The sequence below is a fragment of the Orbicella faveolata genome, unplaced genomic scaffold (assembly GCF_042242905.1).
Source record: "Orbicella faveolata isolate gen_17 unplaced genomic scaffold, um_ofav_v1 contig_13, whole genome shotgun sequence".
Lineage (NCBI taxonomy): Eukaryota > Metazoa > Cnidaria > Anthozoa > Scleractinia > Merulinidae > Orbicella > Orbicella faveolata.
The window spans coordinates 11,981,898-12,008,807 of record NW_028301540.1 but is presented as its reverse complement, the minus strand read 5'-3'; the positions used below and the strand labels follow the sequence as shown (position 1 = coordinate 12,008,807).

Sequence of the window (26,910 nt, the reverse complement as noted above, 5' to 3'; positions counted from 1 at the left end):
AACGTCGGGAAGGAAATAGGCTGATTTAGCAAGAGAACGGGAACGTCACTTGACGACGGCGCGCGCAGTACAAATACCCAAATATGGTCAGATGACGACTGCAGGGCGCGCGGAATAACCTGGATTCTGTTCTAATTTGACCATATTTGGGTATTTATACTGCGCGCGCCGTCGTCAAGTGACGTTCCCGTTCTCTTGCTAAATCAGCCTAATTTTGAAAACGGAACTTTTCGAAGACGATCACGTGATTTACTTTACTATAATCATGTGATTTCTCTGTGCGAGTTTTCCTCAAACACAAATCCAAAATGCGCGGTGATTGCAGCGTTTTCAAATTGCTCCAGCGTAGTGTGAACGGGGCTCGACAAGAACCGCTGGGGAAAACCTCGACTTAGACACTAAAAGACTGTGCATGCGTTGAGATCAGTGGAAAATGCTTGTTTTTACATTCTGGCAGGGGTTTCTTGGTCTTTCGTAAATTTTTATGATAACAACTTGAAGGAATAGAAACTGTATCTTTCAGCACGTTTGCAGCAGGTTGCACACAAGAGCATTTTACTTATAACTTACGGTTAGAACTGTCGTTAATAATGAAGTTAAATTTTAGTCTCTTTTTATTGTAAATATCAATTTTAGGTTTTTAAATTTAATAATTTATTTTATTTATTTTATGTGTCCCCTGTTAGTAGAGGGTTTTTTTTATCCTCGGCTAGAACGTATTTGACACATTAATAAAGTTATTGATTGATTGATTGACTGATTGACACAAACGTCTTTATTTGACTCGAACATCGAGTGTAAACCTAGGGTGCGGCGTCAATTGTAACAAGTTTCGAAGGCAAACAGCAATTACTTCGAGTTTTGATTGGTTCACTGTATTGTATGTGTCCTTTGTGATTGGCTGGATTGATTACTTTGGCTTTGGTTTTACGACATTCAATTAAAAACCGCTCTAAGTCAACGATCCACATAGTGCGATAAACCAATCAAGATGTGTCAACCATTGAGTTGAGAAGTAACAATTTTCGCGGCAATCAATCTCTGGCTATTCGAGTTGCGTTCCGAATCGTGGCTCTCGGTTGGCGGAGCAGTGCGTGTGCAGGAGAAGGGGAGGAAGTGCAGGCAGGTAGGCTTGAGCTCCCCAGATGTGTTCGCGATCCCTGCGCACAGGGACGCCAGCTACATGAACCACAGGATCGTGATAAGTAAGTCTAGTCAGGTGAACCACTTTTTAATGGTCGTATGCAGATAAAAGTTTGTTCCACGTTAAATAATTAATATAACAGTTAACTACAAGTGAAGTAAACAATAACCTTTTTCAGAAAGCCCAGGTTTTATCATGTGCTCATAACAAATAAACATACACTGGACAGAAGAGTGCTACATTGATCGGAGAAAAGAGAGTTACTCAGTGATATATATTGCGACATTGTTTGTTGAAACGCGGGGTCCACTGATAATTTTCTAAACGCATAGAAGACCCAAATATAAACATTTTCCGTGAAACTATGTCCCTAACACCTTACTAGGTCTTGTGATTTTGCAGTAATTGTGCTACTCTCACATAAATTTTAAAACAAAACTTATTTTAATTTGCTTATTCGCATTTTATTTTTTAATTTTCTTTTTAAACAGCCTTGTATGTAGCCTGTACAAATTTTGTTTGTGACACGGCTTACTGTTAAAAATAGCCGTGTTTAAATAACTTACCACCAATTTTGTAATACATTTTCTTTAACACTCTAAAAATTGTACTAGTCTATAAAAATTCTTGCCACTTCTGACACAAAAAATTACTTGTGACAGCTGTCTTGACTTTTTTAAAATTCTGTTGCAAAGTGGAGAAACCTATCAACTCAAAGCAAAAACCGACGTTTCGAGAAGTTTGTCCATGCTCGTTCCCAGGGCTTTTTGGCAATTTCTAAACGAAAAATCCTTGGGAACGAGCTTGAAGCCTAGTCTGTCTTGATTAAACTATTCCTCAAGCTGACTAGTGAAAATTAACTTGAAAGAAAAAGGCTGAAACTTGTATCCCGTTCCGTGATAAAACTTGTTCTGGAACTCGACCCTACACACAAACAACAAACGATTATGAATATATAAAATCATCCAATCAACATTCCATACAAAAGTGCGGGCTTTGACAGAGTGAAAAAAGGAGAATAAAACCACTTCAAAATTTATAATGTCTGTTTCAAAAGAAAAGAGGAACTTACCAATGGAGTCGAAGAGCATGTAAGAAAGCGGAGAGACCTTCCATGATCAACAGGATGACAACCGTTTCCACTGAAATACCAAGTTGACAGTGTTTTAGTTTAGTGTTTGGACGACGGTTAAACCTATAATGTGGAACACTGCGCAAGAAGGAGACTTAGTCACGGTTCTGGGACACCTCACACATGAGGACAAAGCAAATAGTTTCCACAGAATAATCGTTGTGCTACAGCAGCGAGAAAGTGAACACAGATGATTTGTCAGTAAAAGATCATTAAATTAATCGCCCTCTAGGGGTCCGACTGGTAACTGAGGCGGTTACAGAAAGGGTTCGTTCTATTCCCAGTAGCTTTTTATGTCCCCATTTTGGACACAAGATCATTCTGTAACAGTACAACTGCCCGCTGAGCTTTCGGTTGGGCTGTTAGTTGTGTTTAGCTGAATGCCTGCTAGTTCGGACTATTAGTCTGTTTAGCTGCGACTTTTCTCTAACTGTTTGCAGAAGTTACAGCGAAATACTAAACCAGGGTAAAGGTTCAAAAGTAAGGTAAAACTAGACGCTCACCTGCCCAGAATGCAAACAGAGCAAAGCAAGCCACGACACCAAGCACACCAGTAAATTTAAAACCATCGTGAAGCGCCATGGTCCATAACACGTCAGACAACTCTGCGACAAGAACAAACTGAGGCAAGCTCAGTCACGGTATGTGACGTCATTTTGGCCATGCACAAAATTAACTTTAAATTGAAGGAAACTCGAAAAGAGTAGTTTACTAAGATCGAAAAACACCAGAGAGATAATAATAGACCATAACGGAACAAGGATGGTTAAGGATGGAGAAGATTAACACGGATTGCAAACGACAACCTTGAAAAATTTAGGCTAAGCTTTTCAAGATACGTAAACCGTGACGTAGTTTCCTTTAAAGATATACCTAGTACTTGCACGATCGCGGTTTTAATTACATTCTCGCAACGTCCCTCAGTATCATTGTTTATATCTTTTATTTCTCTGCTTACTCAAAGTACTCGAATAAGATTAAATTTGGTTAAACATATTTAAGAATAAAAATTAGAACAATTTTTAAAACCCTGCCAGTCTTAAATCCATTTTTAACCTTGTCTTTTCACAACTTTCCCATGAATAATTACTGGTATTACTACACTCTTTTATGACACAAAGTTCTGATCAACACGTCTGCGCGTTCCGACCAAAAATAATGAAACATGGAAACAAATCAAGAAGTCAAAGTTAACGTCCCGTATTCAGAGGACACCAAAGAGGTCACAAGTGCAGAAATGCACATTGTACGTTCTTCTGATGTGCTTTAAAGCAGGTGAACATCCTAATCCATTAATACTACAATGGTTATTTTCTCATATCATACAGTGTGAGAGATCTTTGTTGAATGGCCAAAAGAAAAGCAATTTCCATCCAGACTTCCTTTCCTCACCTGCATGAGCCAGACTTAGTGCCCACAATCGCAAGTAAGAAGCTGTGTTGGAGATACAACCAAGGCAGTACTCAATAGTATGGATTGCCTGGTGTACAAATACTTCACCAAAATCAAACTAGGAGAAAGGAAATTAAGAAAAACAGAAATAAGACAGAGTTGTAATGCAAAATGTTACCCGTCATTATACGTCCGCAATGCGTGCTAGGGGCTAAAACTTCATATTAACCCTTTTAGACGCAATGCGCGCCTACGATGCTAGCCAATAATGTTTTCATCATTATTCATTTATACTCTGACGACCTGAAGATCCTGGTATTCTCTCTCTCTCTGTGCTTCATATCTATAGTAACAAGTTTTCTAACCCAGACTGATGGTTGGATGGTGAGGAATGATGTTCCTACTCGAATATCAAAACTAACAGAAACTAAGAGCAAGTAGCCTAATCGTTTTAACTTCACCCAGTTGCTGTTCTTTAAGACTTAGAGTATGGCTTAATTGATTTATCGATAGTTTTCCAGATCTAGATAATCTCCATCTCTTAAGCTTAAAAGACCTGCCTCTATGGATTGATAGTATATCTGTAGCTGCATGTGTAGCCAAAGCAGTTTGAAACATTCACTTACCACATGACTTTCCCCTTTCCTGTTTACTGTATCAATGGGCATGGCCTAAATCTAATCAGAACATCGTTGTAAATAAATGTCACCTTAAACAGCATCCCTACCTCTTCATGAACATCGTCATGTTGGTCGTGCTGTATTTCGCTGTCACAATAGATCACTTCACTGCATCCCTGCTCAGCATCTCCAGTGTGCACAGAAACCAAAGCAGGTCCAGAGCTGTTTGATCTTAGTCTCTGAAAACCCTAAATTAACCTTGTCACTCAGTATTGTGTTGTTCCACAACATCTTATCTATGCCTCCGACAGAAGGTTTTTGATAAACCCCCCACACCCCTCTCCCCCAAAAAAGTCACTTGTAGCTTCAAAACGTTTGGCTTTTCAGACCCCTACTCCCTAGGGATTTCCAGTGACCTTTCTTGGAGTGGTTACTGATATTGCATAGAACTGCATGCATTAACATGTATTACTAACAGCACTACGTCTACTTTGGCAAGGGTGGGTTGGATTGCAATGCATAACAAAGTACAGTAAAGGTTTTTTGGTTAGTTTAGTTCATCATACTATTTCTAGGCAAAAAACGTTTTTATGATTTCAACCATAATTGGTGTTGAGCCAGATATTTGATTGGCCAATCAAAATAATTGGTCAATTATGCAAGGGTTTGGTACAAATTGAAATATGGTCTACAATGCTAAGGAATGAACCCTTTTATGTAGCCAACATTTCTTCAGTAAATGACCATAAAATTTCACACTTTCGTACTATGAACGGCAGTCACAAGTATAGGATAACCTAACAACCAAAAGTATAATGTCAACGACTGACCAAGCACTCCTCTTACCCCTCGCTTTTTCATGTTGTGTTGGTGTCGGAGGTAGAAAGGTTTCAGTAAGAGCATCCACGGTACACACAACACTGCTATCACTACAAGCAATGGCTGTATGATATCCTGTTGAGAAAACAGGGACAAAAGACGGTTGCAAAAATCAAAGTTTCTTGGGGTCTCTGAACTCGGTATAAATTTCACTCAATAGCAAATAATTTGAATACAGAAGAACATGCAAAGTAAGAATATTGTTGCTTACCTGTCCTGTGTAAAGCAAGTGAGAGGGATGAATGGAGTTTCCGAACTGGAGGAACATGTTGATGAGTGCCAACAGCAAACTAGGTTGCTGAAATAAAAAGCAAAATTAATGTTTAAATCAACTGAAAGTTATATTTTCATCTCTATTTAGTATGACTTTGAGAAGCAGAACAAGATAATTTGCACAGTATTCTAGCATTAATCAGAGGCACATAAAGCTACATAACTCATTGTACCTAGCAAATTCTTATGCTGCCAAATAATTGATGGAATGCACCCAATACATTGACAGCTACATGTATGCAGAGACACAATGTGTGCAAAGAGCTACACCTCTTAGCACACTGTACTCATTGCATGCCCATGCTCTCAGCTTCATAGGCACGTAGAGCGTGCAAATGGTAGAGCAACGCATAATGTGCGCAAAGGCAATCTACACCTATTGTGTGCCTATGCTGCTAGATAATTAATTCATAGGCATGTGAAGAAGGCTATGAAGGAACATACTGTACATGTTAAGGGCAGAAATTTCCCACTGTTTGAGTGCATTGGATTCCATGTTGAGACCTCTGGGTTCAAGCTAGCTAGCTGGAGTACCTGTACCCCGAGGAGGGGTTGGGGGGGGGGGGGGGGGCAGGGGATAAATGGGTACCATTAGCTACTAATCATTCATTAGAGTAAGGATGGAAATGGATTATAACATGGACAGCTCCATGTACACTTACATTTGATGAATTGACATTGATAGTAATCCACTTGTAGAAGATCAAAATGCCCAGGTAACCAAAGATGCAGAGCAAAAACAGAACCTGAAAGAAAGGAACAAGGTACTGAGAGATAAATCTATGCTTACATAAGAAACACTGAAAGACTGCAGAAGCAGTCCCTTCTTTTGTTAGATTGAGAGAGTGAAGTGACCAGGAAAAATACAGTTTCTGCTTTAAAACACAAAATGGCAAAATGAAGAAATGGCACTTAAAAGACATGATTGATCATCACGGTTTTACACACAACTTAAGAGCGGTTTTGAAATTAAAGCCTGGTAATTTCATTAACCCAAATAATTACTGAGAGCTGACCACCTTCAAGTCAGTGATATTGAGGTCTAGTCAACTTGAACGCTACTTACGCTAACTGGAGTGTTATTTGGACTCACAGTAGCGACATATTGTCATGTTGCCATTACGTGTTTGTAACACACTCTCTTGCTGATCTGCTGACAACTGCAAAGCACAAGGAATCCCTGCAATAGCTGTAAATGAGCCCATCAATGCCATGACTGCAGGTACACCCACTGTACTGTACATATAAGCAGGACTTGTCTCAAGGTTTTGAATCTTTGTCTAAATGGATTGTGTGTATCGATCAATACAATGTACCCTCAATCAATACCCTCGATCGATACCCTCAATTGATACTCCATTGACACCTCGGCTGATACTTGATCGACACTCGATCAACATCTCGGTCAACAGTCAGCCGAGAGTCAACTAATTTTCAATCGATTCATGAGTCAGTCAACACTCGGCCGACTATCGACTGACTTTTGATCAAGTGTTGATAGAGTGTCGACTGAGTATCGATTGGAATGTCGATCGAGTATTGATTGACATGTTGATCAAGGGTATCAATCTCTCAATTGAGAGTATTGATCAACACTTGACCGCATGATCTGTTGAAATTTCATTGTGCCACATGTTCTATTTAAATGAACTAAACTACTGAACATGGGACCACTGTTGAGATAATAATAGCCAGCTGAATGCCAAGACAAAAAACACTGCTTTGTAGAACACCGTTCAAAGTAAGAACATAAAATAGCTCAGTCAGCTTCTAAACAAGAAAAGTTTCACTGTTTCTCAATAACTTCAGTCTGGTAATGTTTAATTAACAAAATGCCCTGTATTGATTTACTTGTGTAGAAATCCAAGTCAAGCAAAATTTTCACCAAACACAAGACTCTTTATAACATTCAGGCCAAGGCTTTGATGTTAAGTGGAACAAATTCTGCAGAATATTGGATACCAACAACACATACCTGAGGTATAAACTCAGCTACAATATCAAGAGGCTTCTTGAAGTGTCTGAAACAATACATCACCATTATTAGCACACTCAGGACTTAGCTGGTTGGCAATTTTTCGGATTTTTGTGATTTTTTGCCAGTGCTTATGGAGAACTTCATGAAAGTGACATGCTTGAGGTCTAAGTTACCTGTACACAGTCAAATGTATTACAGAGATATCATTTTTGCTTAAGTTATACAGCTAGCATACACTGTAGCTCCTGGAAGAACGAAGTTATTGGTACTGTACTGTTAATAGTAATGAGTCTACTAATGATAAATGTAGAGGAGTGTATTCACCTGTGATTGAAGAAACTCAGACAAACACCAAACATCATATGTGTAACACCAAGCACGATAGACATCTTCATTTTGAAAGAGTTGGTGAATGTAAGCTTGTTCACAGCTTCTTGCCAAATCTGGGAAAGAAACAGACAAAGCAAGACATTTGTCAAGAAATTAGCATATCACTGTCCTCTGCTTTACTCCTACCAGTAATGCCTTTCAGTGCTACTAAATAACATGATTCCACAAATTTCACCTACAAATACAGTGTAGTCACTGGATCAAATTATTGCCACGATCAGCTTGTTTTCACTGTGAATTTCCAGTCTCCCTTGATCTGTGCAGAAGCATCCTGTGTTAGAATACACTGAGTGTACATCTCAGGTTGCCTGGTTTTACGCACTCAGCACTTACATACATGTGCATGCAATCTGTAAGTTATTTTTGGACTGCATTTAATACCTAGGTTTTCTTTTTTGTCTGTAACCAGTCCATCAGTTTAGAGTCTGTTTTCTTGAATTGGTATAGTCCACGTTTTATACTGCCACAGTCTGTGTCTTATATCACAGTCATGGTCATTGACATGGTCTGCAGTCCACAGTCTGTGTATTAGACTGACATCATCTCCCATAATCATGTACATATAGCATAACAAAGGAACTTACTGGATCAATACCAAAGAAGTAAGGTATCCCTCGGTATGTCTTCTTTGGGTCCAGCAAGATTGCTTTGGATGTATTACCATATGAGTCAAGCGTCTTTTTACTGAAAGAACAATAATTTTATAAGCCACTGAAACTAAAAAATAATTTAAAACCTTGAGGACTTAAGCTTGTCACTTAAGCCTGTGGCTTGCCTGCCACTTACAACTGGTACCATTTTTTGAGCTATTTTTTTGTAAAAAAAAATACTTCTTAGTCGGCACATTGGGTATGTTATGGATGGGTCAATGGGTGAGTCAGTGAGTCAGTGAGTCAGTGAGTGAGCGAGAGATGTATGTATGTCACACCAATCAGATTGGATCTACTATGAACAGCCAATCAAATGTCTTGTTGTAATGGTAAATGGTATGTGAGAAACACAAGGTATGTATAAACACAAGGACTTTGGTAATTGAAAACTAAATAGTGACGTGTATGTTGCCGGTTTGTGATTTTTAGTCCGGTTTGGAGGGGAGTGTCACAGTTACATACGTACATTGGGTTGTTTTAGAGTGCATAATTTTCAGTGTAATGGTGGCTAGTTATGAACGAGATGAGTCTTGAGTTTTGAAGCAGTTCATGACTTAGTAGTAGGCAAATGGCACGAGATATTTTTATTTTTAATTACAAAGGGTAACTTGATACTTTTGTTTTTCACAAGGAGTTAATTCAATCAGAGGTCACGAATCGTCGCTTGTAGTTCTTAGGACATGTTTTAGAGGAGACGAGACTATTTAGATTCAAAGCATTTCTAACGTTTACAATAGTAAGTGCAGGTAATGATTGTTTTGTTCTTGTTGCATGCAAATATAACGATATATTTTTATTTTTTAGTTACAATGGGTAATTTGACACTCTTGTTTTTCACAAGGGAATAAATTCAATTAGAGCTGACGAATCGTCACCACTTGTTCCCACGAGATGTTTGCTATTTTTAGTTACAAATGGTAACTCGACACTTTTGTTTTTCATGTGGGAGTAAATTCAATTAGAGCTTACAAGTTATCGGCTATTGTTCCCAGGATATTAAACAAAAAAAGAAGCTTTCATTTCTAGAGTGTTTTTAAGTCTCTGCAGTAGCAGTTTAATAGTTTTATTTGATGACATTCATTTTAGTCTGATATTTTAAAGGTAAAAAGTATCAAAACTGTTCAAATGTTCTTTGAAGACTGCGTGGCGTCAAGTTAAAGTGCATTTAATTAAATCAGACTTTCGTGTCAGAGAGGTTTTTTTTCTTTCTTTCTATTTTTGGTGAAGTAGTGTTGTTGCGTTGTGTTGTGTAAAAAGGGTAAACTTACGACTCGTCTAAAATGCGAAAAGTTCTCTTGAGTATTTTTGAGCAAAAATTCCCCTTAGGGGTTGGAAGGGCTATGTGATCGGTGAGAGAGTGAGTTATGCATGTGCTCGTGTCACACCAATCACAGTGTGGGTTGTATCAAAGAACGAATCAAATTGCCTGTTAGAAAATTAGATGATATCTACATTAATCTGGAGACGTATCAGATTACTTTAGTATGTTCAGTTGAACCTTTTTATATGTCAATCGATTTAGCTTTATGGAGGGAGAATTACATAAGGAAAGTATTTTTGAGTTCTTTTTTGTAAAAAAGATACCTTTTAGTTGGCACGTCGGTGTATGTTATGGACGGGTCAATGGATGAGTCACAGAGTGAGTGAGAGATGTATGTACATATGTCACACCAATCACATTGGATCTACTATAAACAGCCAATCAAATTTCTTGTTGTAAAGGTAACTGGTATGTGAGAAGATTTGATCCCGATACAGTTCAGAATGGCCATTATGATATTTATTCTTCTATAAAAGAGGAGGAAGTATTCATACATTGGGCGTACTTCAACATTTTCTGTGGGTTAGGCTGAGGATTTTGTGGGCGGGTTTGATAATCATTTGCAACTGGATAATCAGTCAAAGAAACATAGTGTTTGGCATATAACTACGAGCATGTGATGAGGGGTGAGCTTTTCCCATTAGATACTACGATTATCAGTTGAGTAAGGCACGAGGGAAGTTTGGTTACAAAGTTTTGGCCTTAAAAATAATTATGGTGTTGTCACGGGCAACTTACCTCGTTTCCATTGGTAACAATATCAACAGCTGTTGATCGCCTGTCACGTTGCCTACAATTTCACGCGCTTTGCTGCCAATGACATCAAAGGCCGACAAGTTACCAATGGATACGGAGCCAGTTGCTCGTGACAACATCAAGATTTTTACAATAAAACTTGGTGACCAAACTTTTGTCCCGCCTTACTCAACTGATAATCACAGTAACTACTACTATGTTTAAGATGCGAATGAAAACCAAGTTGATGTGGTTTCTATGATAGGATCAATTGTATTTTGGGGGGGGGGGGGGGAGCAGAATGCACTACTGGGAATGTGAAGAGGTTGTGACCAGGTTCAAATCGTTGGCGTGTTGTATTGAAACCTAAATATTACTGCAGAGTTCGTAATGAGTGTTCCAGGCGTGTCGTTAATTTCAGTATCCATTGATAAGTTTCAATGTGAAAAGCGAAGAGACGATGATTAATTTGGTCAACAGAACAAAAAGATATTATTCTGCGATGATTTTACAATTATAATGGTTCTTGTTTACTACTGGAATGCAAAGATACGTTTTAATGAAACTAAATCTTTTCTCTTCAATGTTATCAGGGTTTTCGCTTATTCACATTAATAACCAACACGAATTGTAGTTGAAGAAAAAGGAAATTACTTTTGTTTAAGATAACTTAAGTGAGGTATGTGAAGTCCTGAGCGTTTTATTGTATTAAACACAAGGACTTTGGTAACTGAAAAATAAAGACTGACATGTATGTTGCCGGTTTGTGATTTTTAGTCCGGTTTGGAGCGGAGGGTGACAGTTACATACATACATTGTGTTGTTTTAGAGTGCATAATCCTTAGTGTAATGGTGGCTAGTTATGACCGAGATGAGCCTTGAGTTTTGAAACAGTTCATGAGTTAATAGTATGCAAATGGCATGAGGTATTTTTATTTTTAGTAACATAGGTAACTTGATACTTTGTTTTTCACAAGGAGTGAATTCAATTAGAGGTCACAAATCGTCGCTTCTAGTTCTTAGGACATGTTTTAGAGGAGATGAGACTATTTAGATTTGAAATAGTTCTAACGTTTACAATAGTAAGTGCAGGTAACGATTGTTTTGTTCTTGTTGCATGCAAATATAACGATATATTTTTATTTTTCAGTTACAATGGGTAATTTGACACTCTTGTTTTTCACAAGGGAGTAAATTCAATTATAATAGAGCTGACGAATCGTCACCACTTGTTCCCACGAGATGTTTTCTATTTTTAGCTACAAATGGTAACTTAACACTTTTATTTTTTATATGGGAGTAAATTCAATTGGAGCTGACAAGGTATCGGCTCTTATTCCCAGGATATTAAACAGAAAAGACGCTTTCATTTCTGGACAGTGTTTACGTCTCTGCAGTAGCAGTTAAATATTTTTATTGGATGGGTATTTTATGACATTCTTTTCAGTCCGATATTTTTAAAGGTAAAAAGTACGAAAACTGTTCAAATGTTCTTTGAAGACTGCGTGGCACCAAGTTAAAGTGCAATTTAATTAAAACAGATTTTCAACGTGTCAGAGAGTTTTTTTCTCTTTCTATTTTCGGTGAAGAAAGTGTTATTGCATTGTGTTGTGTAAAAAGGGTAAACTTACAACTCGTATAAAATGCGAAATGTTTTCTTAACTTGAGTATTTTTGAGCAAAAATTCCTCTTGGGGGTTCGGAGGGGTTATGTGATCGGTGAGTGAGGGAGTTATGCATGTGCGCGTGTCACACCAATCACAGTGTGGGTTGTATCAAAGAATGAATCAAATTGCCTGTTAGAAAATAAGATGGTATCTACATTAATCTGGAGACGTGTCAGATTACTGTAATTTGTTCAGTCAAACACTTTATGGCTTTCTATTTAGTTATCTTACCATTACCGATGTAACATTGTATGTACATCATAAATTCCCAGTTTCTTTCTTGCTGTACATTGCAACCAAAAACACTGGTCAAATTAACCACATCATTACTGTAAACAGTTCCATGAGTGCTCCTATCTCAGAGACGTTTAGTGCACAAAAAAATAACTCTTGCACGCCTTGCGTGCCTTTGTTTTCATATAATGCTGGGTTTCCAATAAGCTCTTCAAGCATTATATATTCTACAAAAAGTAATAAGCTGAGCAGGAAGGTAGATTTATGTGCAGTGCTAAACATTGAGGCTCAAATAAACAGGAGTCTGCAATAAATGCGGGTCTCCAATGCAATACAAAGTTTGAAATGAATGCCAGGGGTGACAAATCAAGAAAATGTGGTAAATTATTTATTTGAACATACCTGATGCCATCCCAATCTACACTAAGATCCCATGCAGTGCCAAAGATGTTGAATGACTTTGAAAAGCAGTCATTGTATATAAGGCCAGTATAGATTGAAAACAGTCCCATCAACAGAATTATATAGCGGCCAGCAAATACGGTCTCAAACATCTGACATGTGAGAAATAGTAAATATTTTTGGATCTCAATTTTATATAATATAGTAGCAATAACAGAAAACTGTACAAAAAATTATACATGCAATGAAAAACAATTATAAGCAAAATTACACATTTTTATCTTAATTTAGATTTAGTTTATGTTTTAGCACATTCATTGAAATTTTGAGAATGCTATAAACATGCAGAAATGCTTGTATCTGAACAGGCAAACTGATTGAAATTTGTAGACTGTCAACTTAAAGGCAATCTAATAATTCAGCCTGTTGGGTGCACAAATATTGAAAACCAGCCATCACACGTTTACAGCTATGTTGAAGTGTACTGCAACAACAACTAGCTTACAACAACAACAATCTTATTTTCATCTGTAAGCTTACAATGTTACAATTGGCCTGGCTTGTGAATAGCTAAGTGCTAGTCTAGGTAGGCCAGTCTGTAATAATCTATGAAACTGCATTTGGCTTCTCTTCAAGTTCATTAATTTTAGCAGCAGTCAATATATGCATGTTGTGGTATAAATTTGTTTTTGAATTCAGGCTTAATCTACATTTAAAAATTGCATTGTTCTCTTGAGGTCAAGGTATGCAACCATAATTACCTCTCCTCCTTTGTAATTCTCCAGTTTCTTTTCTTTAAGCACCAACCACAATGCAAACAGAAACATGATTAACCCATGACCACAGTCACCAAACATGACCGCAAACAGGAATGGAAAAGTGATGATAGTGAACAGAGCTGGTGGAAAGAAATGACAGAACAACTTGAAGTCAGTCCTAAATACAGTTGTACTTGCATACAATTACTGGTAACAGACACATGCAGAACTTTAGGATTTAAATTTGAATAAAGGCGGACTAGGAAATAAACATGTCAATGGATTTTTTTCACAAAAATTATGACACAACAGGTAATTAGACAGAGAAAAATGGTTATTAAGCCAAACTATGATCAAGAAGTACACTTGAAAGAAATTTTCACTTGACAGGTGACTATGAATGAACGATCTTTCAAAAACTCGCTTTTTTAGCAGTTATGTGCATCTCGCAGTCTTGAATTTTTTTTTTGCAAAATTCTCTCAGAGTTTTAATCTTTTGCAAGGCTAAGAACATCTTGATCATTTGTTTGTTTTCTCTTGTGCAAAGTCAAAATGTCTTGGGCTTGCAAAGAAAAAGGCTAGTCTTGCGTTCTTGCAAAGTCTTGCATTTCACACTCACCACTCCACTAAGGGCAGAAAAAGAAAATACAGTCGACTCCCTATAACTCAAACCCTCACTAACTCAAACCTCGCGCTAACTCGAACCAAAATCAATTTCCCCTGGATTTCCATCATACATTTACTTTAATTTTACCCTCTGTAACTTGAACCCTTGATAACTCAAACCTCCCGCTAATTAACTCGAAGCAATTTCCATTTCCCTTCAGGTCACAGTCAAAACAAATAGTGTACTGTTGTCCAAAACATTAAATTTATTTTGAAGCAGCTGTGTGAAAAAACCTGTACAGTTCACAGTTCCTGGACTTCTCCCTGCTGCTTTCCTTTGTTACATTTTTCACATTATGTTACCTTCTGATTTATAGAGTAATTTAGAGATGTATTGTTTTATTTTCACTCAACTTCTCTATCCTGCAATTAAATTTGCTTAAAATGTACACTGCATGAATAGAAAAACATTGAACACCCTTTTATCCTTATTTCCGTTCATTTGTTCTCAACTCCTGATAACTCGAACTCCGCATAACTCAAACTTTTTTCAATTTCCCTTGAAGGTTCGAGTTATCAGGAGTTGACTGTATGGCTAAAATTTACATACCCATGGAGATAATGATATTGGATGGTACATGTAATTCTTAGTACATACAATTCAACTGATGAGGATCATGTACATTAAATAACAAATACAATGCAAAATACCTGGATTAACCTCTTGGTAGTTGGCCACTCCATAGGCATCTACAATAGCTTGAAACCCCTGTGTAAACTTGTTTGTCCTGTTAAAGGTTGGTGGTTCTTCGTCTGTTGACATGCGATTCAGAATGGACGGTATAGCAGCCCTGCTGCGCTCCGTGCCACGCCGCAGTGCCTGCTGAATCTTATCCAAGTCACTAACTGGGCACCAACACTCAGCAATAAGACATTTCTGAGTCACGTCCAGGTTGAACATGTTCATGGTGTGATAAATGGCCTTGATCTTTTTTACCTTTAATATTGAGAAAAAGAAGTCATGCTCTGTTAAAATATAGCTACAAGTACACCTGCTGCATAATGTTTGTGTCATTGAAAAATGTACTTTAAGCGACAAAAGACTAAAACATCGTTTGAGCAGATCATAAATGTGTGACAAAATAAAACTGTCATGGGTGGTAAGTGGTAAATGCGAGACTTTGCAAGATGGATTCTGGCTTTTTAAATTACGAGACCAAGACTTCAAAGTGTTTTAAAAGCAACCGCGAGACATTTAGACTCTAAGACATTCAGGCATCATTTATAAAATGCAGTTACATGTAATTTAAAGGAGTTAGCAACAAAGAGCACCAGCATTCCTGTGGTAGTCAGCGGTGTTTTGATATGTGCATGTACCAGGATTCTGTGTGCTCTTGGACTGAGATGTGTTGGCAGCCTTCACAGCGACAGCATTTACAGTGAACATTGTTTTGCACAAGAGCACATCTTCAAGTGTCCCTCCTCCCCCATTCCACTGTTAATTTAGTGTGACTGACAGGTGCCCGTCTCCCCTTCCACATGGGGGCTCATGGCTGGGTGAGCAGTCTCAATCTAGGAGCTGGCTGCCAACAGTGGAAGCTCCTGGATGTCCAGGCACCCAACCTAGTCCATTTAGTGATGTACTTGTTGAACCAAACAAACAAATCAGGACTTCTGGACTTTCTTACCCTTGCAAAAAATCTAGACTCTGAAACAGCTTAGTGAAAAAAAAAAAGGAACACTGAGACGGCGAGATGCACATCATGTAACTGCTAAAAAAAAAAACGAGACAGCGAGAACTGAGAAATTTAACCAAAATCTTGGGAGACCCATGATGTTTGAAGGACCATTGGTTACCACTTCAAGCTAAGTAGGTGCAATTAAATTGACTGTAAGAGAAAGTACTCATGTGTAACTGGGACTGTGACAAAGTGATCATGCAGTTAGGAGAAGTCCATTGATAAGCTGATTCCACTGATAAATAGGTGTCCATAGTTTCAGCTACACACAGGGAGGGTTGATCCACTATAAGAAAGTAGACACTTGGGGGAGTTATTGAAAAGCTGTGTGTTAGCAGTGAGTTGACTGTATCCTACAATGTACTTCTCAATGCCCACAAATTGCAATCTCTTCTGGTTTGTTTGTTTGTTTTTTTTCAATCTGTGACTATTGTTAATTATTGATTACCTTGATGAACCACTGTTTAATGTTCTTGGCTACAGTCACCAACAACTGATGACGATGGACACGTGTTTCATTCAGTACCTATGAAAATCGGAAAGAATCAGTAGAATGAAGTATTGTTTTGATCACTATTCAATTGAATATTATAATAAATTTCTTTCAAGAGTAGTGATAAGTTGATAAAGATGGTGAATTTTAAGCTTGGTATTGAAATGTGAAGGTGAGTTAATCAACATGACATGAGTGCGGGACAAAGAAAAATTCTGAGTCCCCGACAGGAGTCGAACCCATGACCTCCCGACACTGGGCGGGCACTCACCCGGTGTCGGGAGGTCATGGGTTCGATTCCTGTCGGGGACTCAGAATTTTTCTTTGTCCCAAACTTGTGTCATGTTGATTAATTTACCTTCACATTCAAATTTCTTTCAGTCGCACAGTGGTAGAATATCCCATTCAATATGCTATTCTGTGCACAATAAAACACTGCTAAGTTACTACAGTATTTGTGCAATCATCTACTAAGAGCAGCTGCATATCACCAGCTCCTTGTGTGATTAATGAATCTGTTGTTGATTATATACTCATGTAGGTGTGCAAGTAGATCAGCCTACACAGTGATTAAATCCACCAAATGAAAAACTATGCATAGTTTAACAACACATGTTTTAAGACTACCCTTAACAATATGTGCTACATTTCATTGAATAATTTAAGTGTGAAGAGGAAAAAATATGACTGTTAGTAATAGAAAGCAAGGTGGTCATATCATATTAATGGGAGAACTGTGGCCTCATGGCCATGGTTAGCGCACTCAACTCCGGATCGTGGTTTGAGCCCTGGCTGGGGACATTGTCCTGCTCTTGAGCAAGATACTGTTTTTCCTCCCACAGTGCCTCTCTCCACCCAGGTGTACAACTGGGTACCCGCGAACTTAATGCTGCGGGGGGGGGGGGGGGTAACCCTGCGATGGACTGGCATATCCCATTCAGGGGGGAGCACAAGTATTCTTAGTCACTTCACACTACTGAAGCTGGGATAAGCACCAGCCTGATGGGCCACTTGGCTCGTATGTACAGACTCCACCTTACCTTTTACCTGTTAAGCTACTATTTAAGTGCAGCTGGGTTATAAGGTTTGTATCTAGCACAAACCACTCACTGTTTGAATATCCTCAATGCTTGTATTTACTCCAATAGCCATTTCCTGCCTTTTTGTGGCAGTGTCTGGACAGGGATAAAGTACAGCACGATATCTAGAAAAGAAATATGGTGCACATGAGAAATCTGTAGTAATCTTCATTTTAACATTTCATAAATTAAAGCAACTACTGCATCACATATTGATTTGAAAAGGCACCACTGCACTTATTTTCAAATTTCTCATAGGTTGATGTGGGACTTACTTGGCAGGGGTGGGGGGGGGGGGGGTGAGGGTGGGGGTTATACTTACAATTCATTTGAGGGTAGTGCATACTAAAAACTCACCACGTTTTTTTCACATATTAAGTTACAACTGTTTTTAAAAAAGCAACGTAGAGTCAGTTTAGAGCTCAAGTTATTTTTAATATTTACACATTGTTGTTTACAGTTGTAGTTTTACTGTTGTTGTGCTCTGTTGAGTGCAGTGTTCAGCTGTCATTTGCAACTCTTATTTGAGGATGACACTTGATCATGGGCAGTGAGTTTTTGGAATGTAAAGGTCAATGTAAAGCTATAGAATTAACAAAACATAAAACATGATCTCAGAAACCAAACCTCGAAAATACATTGTATTTGTCCATGAATCAAACCTGGAATAATTTTTCCAACTGATTGCAGGAAAGCATTCACTCAGAAATCAAAACCAAAATCTAAAATCCAAATCTTAAAGTCAAAGTAACCCACAGATACAACATGTACATGTACCAACACTGAGGCAAACAAAACTTCAATGCAAATCTTTCTTACCCCTCACAAATCTTCTCCACCCTGCTTTTGAGCTGATCTCCTTGAAAGAAAATAATGAAGACGCACTTATTGACTTGGTCACCAGTGCTTGGGTCTTCAAGTGGAGTCTCAATCTCCGCCTGCTTTAAGAACACATTACCACGGCAGGCACGCCACAGAAGACGCTCAAATGAGGGCACTCTTTCACGAACAATCACTCCTGCCACAAATCTATGAGGTATATGTATATTATGCAGAAAAGACTGTTACTAAGTAATTCTACAGATATATATAATACTAGTAGTAATCATAGATTAAAGAGTGCATTTGAGTTTTGGTAGGCTTGGTATGTTAAAAAAACAAAAATTATAGGGAAAGCATTTTGTGCCTGAGCTGTTAGGTAGGCGTGAAATTGGTCTCCCTTCAGCAAGGGCAAAAACAAATGAATTGATCGCAAAGCACGTGCAGACGAGAGGATTTGTTCTCATTTATACATGTATTGTGTAATATTATACATAAATCTGTGTTTTATACCCAGTCTGTAGTCCGTAGTCTGCAGTCCGCAGTCCACAGTGCATGTTTTATACTGACCGTCTAAATCGACACCAACCATGTTTGTTCCGTCGGTATGCAAGACGACGTGCTCTTAGTACCAAAACTAGGACAATTATTTTGTTTACGAACACGACTTTGAATCGCCTTGGCTTTGGGGTAACAGCTCCAGGACATTTTCACTTCTGACACAATGAAACGGAGGACATGTTCGTGTACCAAAGTAACCCCGTGGGAGTTGAACTCATATCCTATGTAAACACTTTCATTGGGTTTACGTTACATAGTTTACGCACAGAAATCTAGGCAGTGAAGTGAAACTCATTTCCTCCTTTGATTTACTCAGCAGAAAGCAGCATTGGTTTCAGGCAAAGAGAAGAGGGTACACAACACGCAGCCAAACTACAGCTTTCTGTTTGTACGAAAAGTCGTACACATTTTGTGAAGACATGTCTGCAAGGTTTTTAAATGCCATTAACTCTGACTTCAAACTTAAATAAACAACTTATCTGCTACAGTCTTCACTAAGCTGCCTCAAACAGTCGTACACATTTCGTGACGACATGTCTACAAGGTTTTTAAATGCCATAAACACTGACTTCGAACTTTAAACAACTTCAGTATCCACTACAGTCTACAATAAGCTTCCTCGACACTCGAAACTGGTCCACAATATTGTGCAACAGTCGAAAGAAAGCACATGGACGAACATGGACATGACATCATTTGCCCCTGAAGAATTTGTTTGGTGGGACAAACTGGTGTCCCCCGATAGATAGATAGATAGATAGATAGATAGATAGTTAGATAGATTCACAGATCTTGAATTTTTATGCATTATGCAATTAGAAATGCGTTCTAACACAAAAAGATGACAAACTAAAATACAAATAAAACTTGCCATGTAATGTCAGTCAACAACACATTGCTAAATGTGAATGCAAATGTGTTTGATTCTTTTCTGAAATAAAGTGCTTGACTGGTGCAAAGTTTTCTCTGACACCCTTTTTTCCAATTTGCAAGTGCACATAACAATAATTATGATTGTAACTTTCAAGTCTGAGAATAATCAATCACTCATGTCAGTCTCTGATTAGCATTCAAGGAATTTGGGTCACTTCTAAAAGAGGTGAAACTTGAAAACATACCCCAGTTGAGTTGTTGCTGCTGTAGCACCCAGTCTTGGCTCACCTCCCAAGAGCGGTTGCGTCTCATCAGCTCCTTGTGGTTCACAGATCTCATGTTGATTAAGCTCATGTACAAGTAGATCAACCTAGTCAAAGTCACCAAATGAAAAACTGTGAACAGTTTCACAACATAAGGTTTCTCTTAACAATGTGTTATACAGTCAAACTTCCCAACTAAGCAACCGCCCAAAATGTCATGCTTACATGTAGGTGGTCGCTTACAGGAGGTGGTCGCTTACGAGAGCTTACACCATATTTGGGTCAAAAATTCACCTCATTAGCATACCAAAACTGCAGAGACTTATCCCATACACTGTAATTAAGTTAAATGTCTTATTCATGTGAAAAGGCAATTTCAAGAAAACTATCCTGAACTTCCCATGGAGACATTTCCATCTCTTGTATTACCCAGGAATGCAATAATGTTACTTAGCTCTTATTAACCAAGCAGGAGGTCTGTATGGGAGAATCTTGACCGAGGTCTGTACACACGACCAAAGAAGAAAAACTTTAATTCGTTTAATGTAACCGGTTTGCTGACCTTTTGCTTGCAAACAGAAATGAGCTTAACTTAAACCTGCCAAAGTTTGCTTGTCCTCTTTCCTTTTTGTTTGTTTGTTTTTTTTTTTGTCATCAGGTTTTTTGCCACTTCCATAAATGATTGAGAAGAAAATAAAAGAAAACTGAACATTTTTTAATTTTAGTTTGCTACTGCTAACGCAAAATGAAACCAGTCCAGATGCCGGTCTAGATGGGAAAATCTAGACCGCGGTCAATATCGATTTCAGCCAATCAAATTCATGAATTCGGTAGTTCCCAGTCCTTGTGAGACACAGCCATATAATAAAACACCTTATTATCCAATTTCTGCTCTATTATCTGTTAAGTGGTCATTTACAGGACGTTAAAAACAAAAGAAAATTTCAAACTTTTAGCTCTAAACGTGGTTGTGGTCGCTTATGAGAGGTGGTTGCTTACAAGAGGTTCAAAATATAGTGATTTGACTTGGAAACTTCTGTATTTTAGACAACTGATAGCTGAGGAGAGGTGGTCGCAACCAAAGGTTTGACTGTATTTCATTGAATAATTTAAGTGTCAAGAGGAAAAAATGGGAGACGCCATGGCCTCGTGGTTAGGACATGTGACTCTAGATCAAGAGGTCTGCATTCAAGCCCTGGCCAGGGTAGTTCCATTGTGTTCTTGAGCAAGATACTTTACTCCCACAATACATATACCTTAGCCTTCAAGCAGGCTTCATGTGGGAATACATAGAAAGAAGAGCTAACAGTACTCACCTCTCTCCTCCCACAGGCATAAATGGGTCCCAAGGAATCAAATGTTGGGGTAACCTTAGGAGGGAATAGAAATACTTCTGGTTGTTTCACGCAGTGGAAACCAGAATTAGCTTTGGAGGTATGGAACACTTGGCCTGGCGCAGACTTGATATACAGGTGGTTGAAAAGAGAGTTTCTAATTTAAGGACGTTCACGCTAATTGTTTCTGTGCATCCTTACTGCGCATGCAAATTCACATGCCACGTCATGCATGAGCATGTGTGCTAAGTAATACAATGAACAATGACAGGGCAGATGGCCATTGCTATAGCTTTGCCCGCATTTAACAATCTTGGACGTTTGGTGACCCCTATTTTTTTTTTGATGGATCATTTTCTCTACTGATTTTCTATGTTAAGCGAAAAATTGAAGAAAATCTATCAATTAGAAGTTAGAATTTTTTGCAAAATGCACCATCAAATTCTGTTCTTTTTAGCTCTTTGTTTATCTGTGCGACCATTTCAAATGCGTCTTGAAGGGTTAAGTGCTGTGAAAACACTGGTAACATTTGGAATTATTAACGCAACAGACTCACTTCTACAAAATATGGCTAAGATCATTTGCCTCCGTTGACTCACCTACGATATCTTTAACCATGCTGAATTACGTACGGCAATTTTTCAAAATCAGGGTAGTTTCCCACACGCTTTATTTCTGAAACGAAGTTGGTGACCCACAATTTTTTTTGCATTTCTGACACAAGTAACTCATCATCTCACTGCAGTAAAAATTTAAAAATCTATCGGCTGGAAAATTTTTGCGCGAACGCCCTTAAAACTAGCGTTGTTTTAAAGTTTAGCTCTTATGAATTCATGTACATTGTGAAACATCTACCGCAGTAGTCCTGAGCCAAATAAAAAACAACTTACATACTGTATGAAGGTAGACATTTGAAGTTTGGAAATACTGACAGAATAATTTCAATCTGCCATGATAACTGCAGTATCCATGATAAATACTAGAGTTGTCAAGTCAAAGTTGAGGTTTACCTCCTCAAAGAAAATACGTGTCTTGCTCAGTATATGTTTGAGTTCATGCAGCTCCAAAACGCTTGTCATAAGGGTTTCATAATTTGTATTGCTGTCTTTCATTTCATGTTCAAGCTGCTCAAACTCAGCCTAAAAGATAAAAACAAGTGCAATTGTAAACAACTAAATGTGCTTACATTGTACAAACACTTAATAAGATGTTACTTACTAAAGGCTTCCCATATATATATGCAATACAAATATACAACTAAGCAAATAGGAATGATTTTAGTCTAGTAACATGCATACATGTACAGCACGTAGGTCTATCATCACACATACAGTATAATTACATGTTTCTCACCCGTGAGATATTGAGGTGTCAACACTTACACTTAAAGAGAAATTCCATATCTGTGTGCACCCATGCATTATTCCCTATATACCAACCTCAAGGTCAATCATTTCTCGTGGCTGGGGAGCTTCTGGATTTTCTTCAACATCCCTGACATGAATATCAGCCTTTTCAATTTCCTTGTCTAGAAACCCTATCAAAATTGGCATATCATGAGTACAGTATGCACATTGTAAAAACATAATATGAGCAGAAATTTATAGCCTACTAGCCAAGAGTTGGAATAATGTGATCAGTCAAGGTAGTTCTGCAGAAAACATTGTGGGTGGCTGACATTTTGACAACCAGCTAGGTGGGGGTGATCTTCAGAGTTGAAGCGAAAAGTGTTTGTCAGTTGACAGTGTTATAAGGCTGGTCTGTTGAAATAGATTGGCCAGTTTAGCTGTGACAGTGTTGGCTGTTAAATCTTGACTATTATTAGTAAAAAGTTTGTTGACAGTCATTGGTCAGTTCCACTAAGTTTTAAACCCTCCACTGTTAGTCATATTAAGGCATTCCGTTTGAGGTCCATTGATTGGTTTCATTTAAATGTGGTGAATAAGTCATCTGTAAGCTAAGGTTCTGGTAGTTGTTGACATCTGTTAAGAGGCATTTGTTCCAAGTTGTTGTGCCAGCTTTCCAGAGTCAGTTACTGAAAATAGTAAGTTTGTTCTGTAGGTCAAGCATCGAGTAGAGTCACAGTCAAATCTGTGCTTTGTCAGTTGATGATGTTCAGCAATGTCACTCCGTCATCACCATTTTTGCCCAAAGTTTGTTTCATCACTCTCTCTGGCTTGAAACTGTCAAAAAATCAGTCACCAGCAACAGTCCTTTTCAGGACTACCTTCCCCTTGATTAGCATATATACTAAATGTAATAAATGCGAGCTAAACAGGAGGCAATAGAGCTTCTTATTTGCTTTTGGCATGTGTTGTGGAGGATAAATCACTGGTGGAACATTGTGGTTGGGGACTGTAATGTGCTACTCTCCTTGAAACTTCTGGATGCCATTAAAACACTCAGGGTATTGTGTAATCAGATCTTGTTTGTCTCTTATCAGGATGGTTTCCTTGACTTGCTCAAGAGTCTTGTCCTTTGGGCATCCATGACTGTTAGTTTGGGGATGTTGTTTCTGTATAGCACAATTGAACTGTGGCAGATTCAGGTCAGTGGAGGTTGGTAGGCCAATGATTGCAGGACCTGGGATGTCAGTGACGTAAAAGGGTGCGAGTGTGCTCATAAGTGCAGGGTATGGTGACTATGCCTTGGTGTTTAATTTGCGAGCCTCCGTAGACGGTGAGCACAACATTCGACGACAACAGTGCATTGGGTTAGAGTTTACCATTGTTGTCCACTTGATGTGGGTACATCTCTTATTGGAAAAGCTGGTAGTATCTTGCCCTGGGCCCCAGTGTCAAGCTTGGCTCTTAGTGTGGTCTTCCTGTTATCTCTCTGTACCAGGTTTACTTGAATGGATACAAATACTTCATCTGCACTAGACTCTGGTTTCCCATATGTTAAATTTGCTATGGTGACTGATTCAAAAACAATGGATTCGAAGGATGTTGGAGCTGCAGAACCTCCTGAATCTTCTATAGCGTGAATCCGTTGCCTGCGGGCCTTGGATGGACAGACTTCTGCAAATTAGTGGTTTAATTTACAGTAGAGGCATGTCTGGCCACGTGCTGGACATTTGGCTGATGCATTGTGAGGGCAACCCCAGTTCCTGCAAGTTTTCATTCCCCTTGGAGGCTTGAAAGATGGAGACAGCTGATTTGGTGGAGGGTGGTTTTGGTGCTGGGTATCCTGTGTCCCTTTCTCTTTGTTCCGTCTCTGTACTAAGTGTATGGAACCATCTGTGGTTTCAGCTGCCATGGCTGTGAGTTGGGCCTGAGAGGACTCGTGTGACCTTGCAATCTCTACAGCTTTATCCAGCGTTAGCTTGGCTCCCTTTGAGTTCAACTTTTCTCTGACTTAGAGTGAGTTTGTTCCGAAGACTATTCAGTCTCTTATCATTTCTTCTGGGTCTTTGAAATTGCGATCTTGGGCTAGGATTTGTAGTGCCATAACGAATTTCTCCTCTGTTTCTGAATGAGTCTTGGACTCAACTGTGGAATTTGAACCTGGCAAAAACAGGATTTGCTTTGGGACTTACATGATTCTCAAAACGTTCATAGTATGTTCCTAATTTCTTACGGCCATTTTCGGAGATGTCAGACCACATGTTGTAGATATCCCTTCCTTTCTGACTGACCCAGATAAGCAATGAGCTGCACTTCTCTTCTTCTGTCCTGGATTTGAGAGGTCCTGTAAACATCAGCTCAACATGTTGCTTGAAACGCCGCCAGTTTTCTTTTGGGTTGTCGCCTTCCCACTGCATAACCAGGCATTTGATGCTGCTTAAAGCCATGTTTCCAAGGTTTTTGGTTTACTTCTGACACCATGTAATAGCTGCGGGCTATACATGAGGTGATGGAGCTTCTTGTTTTCTTTTTAGTATTTAAACATGGCAGGAACTACATACGAAAGATTGCAAGGCACGATGGTTCACATGCTGCTTACGGTTGACCAAAGTGTTGCTAGCACTAAGATTTTATTCTAGTGGCAACTTTCTTCAAGTTATCTGCGATTCAGTTGGAGTGAAAAGGGCCAGATTAAAGACCAGATTAAGGAAGGACAATCTCTTGGTAATTAAAAAGTTGTGACAAGCCTGCAAAACTACTGTTACATGCAAATGTGTATTCTTTGCCTTTAATGTAAAATGGGGTTCACTAGCCTACACGACTGCTCGCAGGCTACTGGTTCAGGAGCATGGCCACGCTTCATGCTAAAAGGGCTAAAAACATCCTTTATACTCTTTTATCATATAAACATCATTAATACTCTTTTACCAAATACATATCACGCTTTACAATGAGCTTACTTAGTTTTCTTTCCATCTCTTCACATCGCCTGACATCATTAACAAATTTGCGCTGAAAAGCATTCACGTCTGGATTCAGCTGATGAAAGAAAACATCAGTTACCATATGTCAGGTGTTAGGTATCGCGTCAGAAATTTCACTTTTTTGCTTAGTTATTCCCAGATTGTTCAGACAATAAACGCTAGCACAACGGCAGGTCTCAGAGCATCGTTGTTTGAAGAGACAAGTTTGAGTCATAAACTTACCTTTTGCTGTTAACTTCATAAATTCAAGCGGACTAGCTAAGCTGACGAGAACCGAAGGAAATACGAAAAGACAAAAATGTAATACTTACATCACGAAATTGCACAAGGCCCTAATAGCGAAGGAGAGAGAAGACAACAAATTGTTTCAGAAACAAACTTGTCTTAAAGTAGCAATTGGTTTCCAAGTCGGTTTTCGATCTTGCTTACCAACTCTCCGAGTTCGCTGACACAAGAATAAGCTGCCTCAGCTTGAAGAAAGAGTTGAGCCAATGTCATTTCCTCCGATCTGAAGAGGGAAGACATCTTTGCAAAGAAGGAAAGGTATTTATTTGGCGAAAAACAGCGACGCATGCAACTGGCATGCTAATGAACCTCACACTCGACTCATGTGACTCGATGCAGTCGATTGATTGTTCGAGAGTAGTAAATATTGCTTCCGCCAGCTTCAGTCTTCCCGCGCAAATCACGAGGATATCAGATGACACAAGCTCGTAAGAAATACGTTGTGTAATAGTCACAGAAATGAAAAGTACAACAGGTAACCCCATTCTCATTCCCAGACGAGTAACACGGGACTCGCAACCTCAAGTTAGGAATGATTGCAACCTTTTTTTGGAAAACTTCGGTGCATTTCAGGTTACAATTCAGGAAATTGCTCAAAAAATTAATTGGTTTTCCTAGTTTTGCATTTTGTAATCAATCAGTTTGAGTCGAGAGAATAGGCATGCAATGCGTGCATAAATTTTCATCGCTGTAGTCCTTTGCATGTATTTCACACTTACAATGCTACCAAATGAACCTCAATCTTAGAGCAAGAAATGATTAAGCAACCAAACATGAGGTCCATTCTGATTACCAGAGGAACAGTTTGATCTTGTGATGAATCTGCAGTCTTTATACCTCAGTCTAACCTCTAGTGATGAAAGCGTCTCACTGGAAGGCTTTTCCTCCCTTTGCTTGGTCATCCACAGCCAGGTACAAACGCAGCAAACACATCTTCTGGAGGGCCAGTGGTAT

The 26,910-nt window shown here is 38.7% G+C and overlaps 1 protein-coding gene across 2 annotated transcripts; it reads right to left on the bottom strand.

Annotated features, from left to right (window-relative positions):
- Positions 1–1,215: 1,215 nt before the first annotated feature.
- LOC110064768 (V-type proton ATPase 116 kDa subunit a 1-like) lies at positions 1,216–26,322 on the bottom strand. 2 transcript variants are annotated; one of them, XM_089285778.1, is made up of 24 exons: positions 26,101–26,322; positions 25,983–26,003; positions 25,648–25,726; positions 22,781–22,878; positions 22,352–22,480; positions 21,324–21,377; positions 19,990–20,114; positions 18,311–18,520; positions 17,523–17,616; positions 16,368–16,445; positions 14,892–15,177; positions 13,578–13,714; positions 12,817–12,968; positions 8,393–8,492; positions 7,743–7,861; positions 7,416–7,461; positions 6,103–6,186; positions 5,379–5,465; positions 5,135–5,242; positions 4,396–4,536; positions 3,669–3,786; positions 2,780–2,881; positions 2,217–2,286; positions 1,216–2,068 (listed from the first exon to the last, which is right to left on the bottom strand). In XM_089285778.1, exons 1-24 carry the CDS (start codon positions 26,242–26,244, stop codon positions 1,975–1,977), a joined length of 2,676 nt encoding a protein of 891 aa, XP_089141904.1. In that variant the 5' UTR covers positions 26,245–26,322; the 3' UTR covers positions 1,216–1,974. The 2 variants fall into 2 exon arrangements, with proteins under 2 accessions (XP_089141904.1, XP_089141905.1); XM_089285779.1 differs by lacking the exon at positions 21,324–21,377 and having other exon boundaries at positions 26,101–26,321.
- Between the last annotated feature and the right edge of the window lie 588 nt (positions 26,323–26,910).

What these genes read in the sequence shown, in the direction of transcription:
- LOC110064768 (XM_089285778.1), bottom strand. Translation starts at nt 26,244, where the DNA reads ATGCGTCGCTGTTTTTCGCCAAATAAATACCTTTCCTTCTTTGCAAAG. An exon ending in TCAGCGAACTCGGAGAGTTG is followed by an intron (nt 26,004 to 26,100) that starts GTAAGCAAGATC and finishes CTTCGCTATTAG; the next exon opens with GGCCTTGTGCAATTTCGTGA. An exon ending in ATGCCTGTGGGAGGAGAGAG is followed by an intron (nt 20,115 to 21,323) that starts GTGAGTACTGTT and finishes GACTTTGACTAG; the next exon opens with GTTGATCTACTTGTACATGA.